At 42.6% G+C, this 6,009-nt stretch overlaps 1 protein-coding gene across 1 annotated transcript; it reads left to right on the top strand.

Annotated features, from left to right (window-relative positions):
- The first annotated feature begins 1,113 nt into the window (after positions 1 to 1,113).
- Positions 1,114 to 5,594, top strand: LOC4348384 (probable apyrase 7). Its single transcript, XM_015759056.3, has 3 exons — positions 1,114 to 1,593; positions 2,215 to 4,194; positions 4,759 to 5,594. Exons 2-3 carry the CDS (start codon positions 2,367 to 2,369, stop codon positions 5,037 to 5,039), a joined length of 2,109 nt encoding a protein of 702 aa, XP_015614542.1. The 5' UTR covers positions 1,114 to 1,593; positions 2,215 to 2,366; the 3' UTR covers positions 5,040 to 5,594.
- The last annotated feature ends 415 nt before the right edge of the window (positions 5,595 to 6,009 follow it).

Below are 6,009 nucleotides of genomic sequence, written 5' to 3'. Positions count from 1 at the left end.
GTGAAAAAAATATTCAAAGATAAATTTTGCTGTTGTGTTATGTTTTAAAAATGAATACATATTTTGTGATCACAAAATAAATAACAAACTAGAATAAAAAATAATTTCACAAAAGAAACAAAAAAAAGTAAAAATAAGATAAAGATGTCAATTTAAACTACTATAGCCCACAAGGTCCATGTTGTATATCTCCAAATCTAATTAGTTGGTGATCTGAAATTACAGCGATCTAATCAGTTAGTATACAGAAACGATCCGGAAAAGGGGCGTTCGCGTGAACCAATTTCCACGAACGTTCACGCGATAGCTTTTCCGCCAGCAAAGCGAGTTGGCGTAGACAACTCTCGCGTAAAACAGTTTCCTCATCAACCAATATATTTCCCTCATGCCAGTTGCCGTATCTCTCGACCGAACAACAAGCGCGGTCGCATGCAAATCCATCGAGGGTAGGCCTACCAACTATCCTCGTCGTGCATGCCACAAGTATAGCAAAATACTACTTCCATTTATCTATCTACCCTATAATTCACCGGCCAGGGTTTACGATTCCAAGATGGCCTTTCGTTTCGAGCTCTGGCGGAATAACGATTTTCACGAAATCTGGTAGATACCAAACAAATTTCATAAACCAAAATTTGAATACAAATTCCTTGAGTTTACCGATAAGCTCGCGAAAACCGGTCGGCTTTGGCGAAATTCCGAGCGAAATCATCGAGATTTCAATCGATAACTAGAAAAAGAGGTAAACTGATTTTTTCCCTTTTTCTAATTCGTTATTTTTTCTTTTCTTTTCTAGTGTAAATTTCAGTAAATATATGGAATACATCAATTTTTTTTAAAATTTATATCCCAATAGGTTCTACGAATATCATACTATTTATAAGATTTAATTTGATTTTTTTTATCAATTCAAATTTAAATTTTAATGAAACTCATTGAAATCTCATACGGTTTCTGAAATTCAACCTATTTTCGTCGGAACTGTGAACTTGGACCCAGCTAATCCTTCACTCCTACGCTCTTACATTCAGCAGTCGACGGCCGTGAAAAATGGAACGATCGAGATCATCTCCACCTCTCCCCCAACACCCGCGCGTCCTCATCCCCCAACCCGCGCCCGCACCGTCGCCCCCCAAATCCGCCCTCCTTGCCCCGATTCGCCGCCGGTCTCCTCCCCTCCGCCGCAGATTCCTCCCTCCGTCGATCGCCCCTTCATCACCCAGCCCTCTCACCCTTGCTCCCTCCCTCCCCTAACCCTAATCTCATCCGCGCCGCCGCCGCCGGTACTGCGGATCCCCGATCCGTCGCCCGCCTCCACTCAGCTGCCGCCGCCTCCAAGACGTCGTCACCACCACCTCCATCCGCCACGACGCCCCCACAACCTCCGTCCGCGCCGACCCCACGCTGCCCCACACCGCCCGGTCCTTCGTCGACGCGCCGCCGTTGCGGGCACCGCCCCCGCCCACATCGCCGCCTCGCCCCAACTGCTCCGCCCCACCGCGCCGCGCGGGTGCTCCCAATCCTCGCCGCCGCTGGCCCCGCGCCGCCGGGGGGTGGGCGGCGATGGAGGCATAGACCGGCCCGCCGCGACGGGTAAGTCGTCGGTGTCCCCCCCCCCTTCCCGGCCAGATCCAATCCGGCAGCTTCGATGCCGGGTTTCTGTGGTCGCGTGTCGGCAATCTGCGATTAGATCTTAGGTTGTTCGGGGGTCGGTGGCTGGGATCGGGCGGTTTGGTGTGGTGGAGGACGCGATCCTGGGTGCTGGAATCGAGGGGAAGCTGGCGTGTTTGGGGGCGGGCGCGTTGCTGCGATCCTTGAGTTTTTGCCTATGGGTGGTAGTGTGTAGCCGGGAGTTCGTCGTCGGTGGTGACCTGTTTCTGTTGTAGTGTCGGTGGGATGATGCATATGAATACTAGCAGTTTAACGTGGGGGCACTGAGTTAGTATCAGGATTTAGGGAAAACCTGGTTTAGCATGTGAGTTGATTTGCAGATATTACTGATATTTATATAGTGTTAATATATTTCCTAAGATTAGGAATTTAGGATGCATCTATTTTCTTCAATGCTAGTGTTGCATTGGTGTTGTAGGAAAGTTTTTCTTATGCCTGATAACGAGAGTGTTGTTAGTTAGTGCGGAGCATCTTTCAAATTTTAGCTTTATTCATATGTGGTTTACCACGTTAGTATATTCTAACTATGGAATTTTCTTGCAGGCAGAGGCGGTGCAAAGGCGCTATTGAATTAATTTACTCTGGTTATTTATGCTGCATCCTTATGACTTCTGTTTGCCAAGATTCCAACTGCTTATTTGCCCTTACCAGTGAGATCTTATAATAATTGCCACCCTGACTACAAAGAAGCAACTATGCGGCTGTCTTCTTCACTTCAAGATTTGCCTACGTTCTCAAGAATTGATGCATTAGAAAGGGGCTCTAGCACTGGTAGTGATTTGGTCTCAGGGCGTGCAAAACCTATCCGCACACTTCAAAGAGATGGCGCTGTTGCAAGCTTTTCAAAAGAGAAAACACCCCCCTCATCACCAACAAATCGAAAGAAATGCATGAGAGCTGCTGGTTGTGCTATTGCTCTGTTCCTTTTGGTGTTCTTTATATATGCTTCTTTGAGATATTTCCATGTCTTTCTCTCGGAAGGAAGCCCTGAATACTATGTTATTCTTGATTGTGGAAGCACTGGGACAAGAGTGTATGTTTACGAATGGTCTGTTAACCATGACGATGGAAACACATTTCCTATTGCTTTGAAACCCTTAGGAAATGCTCCTAAGAAAAAATCTGGTAAATTAACTGGGCGAGCCTATCAGCGAATGGAGACTGAACCTGGGTTGAACAAACTTGTTCACAATGAAACTGGATTAAAGATGACAATAGAGCCCCTCCTTCGAATGGCTGAGAAGTTGATTCCTAGACGTGCACACAAACACACGCCTGCTTTTCTATATGCCACAGCTGGTGTGCGCAAGCTACCGAGTGCAGATTCTGAGTGGCTTCTGGACAAGGCTTGGGATATTCTGAAGAATTCATCGTTTCTGTGTTCTAGAGACAGAGTCAAGATTATCAGTGGCATGGATGAAGCTTATTATGGATGGATAGCTCTTAACCATCATTTGAATATGCTTGGCACCTCATCTTCTAAAATGACATATGGTTCACTTGATTTAGGTGGATCATCATTACAGGTGACATTTGAGACTGATAATTCCATTCAGGATGAAACAAGTATGAGTCTAAGGATTGGTTCTATCAGTCATCAACTTAGTGCTTATTCTCTGTCTGGTTATGGGCTAAATGATGCATTTGACAAATCTGTTGCACATCTTGTGAAGAAGTTGGGAGGGGCAGCTGGTAATGGAAAAGTTCAGGTTAAGCATCCTTGTCTACAAACGGGATACAAAGAAGATTATATTTGTTCTTACTGCCACCCGCTCAAACTAGATGGAAGTCCCAGTGTTGGAGGGAAGACAACAGGCAAAGAGAAGCAGGGAATGGCAGTTGAACTGATCGGGATGCCTCAGTGGAACGAATGTAGTGCCCTTGCAAAATTAACAGTGAATCTTTCTGAGTGGTCCAATGCAAGCTCAGTTGACTGCAACACTAAACCTTGTGCTCTTCCTAGTACCTTTCCGCAACCACATGGGCAGTTTTATGCTATGTCTGGTTTCTATGTGGTTTTTAAATTTTTCAATTTGACTGCCGATGCCACTCTCATTGATGTTCTAAATAGAGGCCAGGAATTTTGTGAAAAAACATGGAAGGTTGCAAAGAGTAGTGTTCCACCACAACCTTTTATAGAACAGTATTGTTTCAGGGCTCCTTATATTACATCACTTCTGAGAGAGGGGCTGCAGATCAAAGATAACCAGGTGATAATTGACTCTGGTAGTATAACTTGGACTCTTGGGGTTGCTTTGTTAGAGGCTGGACAGGTGTTGTCTACACGAATCGATATTCAAGGATACAGAATACTCCACCGAGAGATAAATCCAAATATTCTTATTGTGTTGTTTCTGATTTCAATTGTGTTAGTCATATGTGCCATATTGTGTGTCAGCAATTCAATCCCAAGATCATTCCGCAAGTCTTATCTGCCACTTTTTAGGCAGAACAGTGCAGGCAGTCCTGTGCTTAGCATGGGATCACCTTTCAGATTTCATCTATGGAGTCATATTACTTCAGGTATGTATTGAGTTTTTTTTTCCTTGACATTGCTGTTACTTTAAGGTGTTTCCTCATGTAAAAAGCATCTATTGTCTGTGGGGTTGGGACTTAAATTCTAGAAGCACAAAATTTTTACCCTGACAATTCTGTTGATACTATATGTACCATTTCTTTTTCTTTAGTAGACGTATAGCCATTGGTTGCTCTGCTTTTTTGGAAAACCAAATAAAGTGTTATACTATATGTCTACTATATACTATGCATCATCTCTTTAATTTTAAACAATCAAACATCTTTCCATTCTAAAAAAGCTGCTTCTTTTTTCTTTTTATATTAATTATTATGTTGGACTGAACTTTTTAATTATTTAATATACTATTATAGAAAAGTAGTTTTTGTTACTTAACTCTATTAACAATGAAGGCACAATAGTATGGAAAGAGATTTCTTTCATTATGTGAAGTCAAACTATCCTGCAATTTCTGTGTGGCTGTTGCACTCGCCTTTTGTTTTCTGTAGCTTGAGGTTCCGTCCTATAGACAAAACTTTTAAATTTGCTTCGTATTGCCATTCTCTTCACAGGTGATGCAAGAACAAAGACACCTCTGAGTCCTACTGTTGCTGGGTCAGAGCCCCATCCATTCAGCATGAGCCATGGATTAGGAGGCAGCAGTGTTCAGCTTATGGAGTCCTCCAGGCAGTCATTGGGCGTCTATCACAGCTATTCTGTTGGAAGCTTAGGTCAGATGCAGTTTTCTAGTGGAATGTGGAAGCCAGGTCAAACAACACTCCAAAGTCGGAGATCCCAATCGAGAGAAGATCTCACTTCGTCACTAGCCGATCTTCATCTTCCAAAGGTGTAGCCTTACATTTCAGAATGACATGACTAGTATGAGAATACCATCCCATAACAAACCTTGTGTAAATAATAGCTCCGGACTATTTGATTTCTTCTCTAATCAAAAGTCAAATTTTGTCGGTATACTGACACTTCAGTGAGATCTAGCATTCACAGAATTGGAGGTATGACTTGGTGCCTGCTGCCTAGTCCTGGGCATGATATTTTCATTACGATGTATGCGCAACAGTACATGTCACAAGGTGAAATTGCAAGAAGAAATTTATATGGTTCACCAAAGTGGTTGGCCGTGGGCTGGAGGTATATAAATCAGCTCCTAGCCCCAAAATGTCACTGTTTCTAAATTGTGATATCAATTCAACCGAGCAGGCTGTGTACTTCAAATGTTTCTTATTCTTTTGTTCTACAACATAATAAAGCTGCCTATGGGCTATGGTCTTGTGTCTGTAGAATTGCTGTACGACACCATGTAAGAGTTTTCCCTTGTGGAAGGACATTTGGTACCAACAGAAAACATGAATTATTAGTAATTCCAGTGCTCTTATGTTTACTCATTCAATTATGTCGATGTACAATGCACTACTTGGACTCTGCTAACTGATATGAATTTCGGTGCTTTTTGCTAAACGCATTTGTGTAACTTGATCGCTTTCACATGGTAGTAAGACACGAAAAGGTACAATAGTTTAGAAAGAGCGCGTAAGAAAAAATTGCATGATTTTGAACATCATGTCATATTTCTTCTGAAATTTTCTACGGAGCAAATCCTTTCATAGGCCAAAAAAACAATTTTAATTGGAAATTTGGAATGGTTAATTGATTATATATGTCCGAGGTGAGAAAACAAAAATAAAAATCATGCCCCACCTACACTTTATAATACCGTTCATTTTATCCCCTAAGCTTGATTTGAATGTTGTTGGTCTTGCGTATTTAAAAGCTAAAACGAGCTGCCTCGAATAGCTAATATAACA

Source organism: Oryza sativa, chromosome 10, assembly GCF_034140825.1.
Source record: "Oryza sativa Japonica Group chromosome 10, ASM3414082v1".
Taxonomy (NCBI): Eukaryota; Viridiplantae; Streptophyta; class Magnoliopsida; order Poales; family Poaceae; genus Oryza; species Oryza sativa.
The sequence above is the reverse complement of the archived record's forward strand: the minus strand, read 5'-3'. Positions and strand labels throughout refer to the sequence as shown.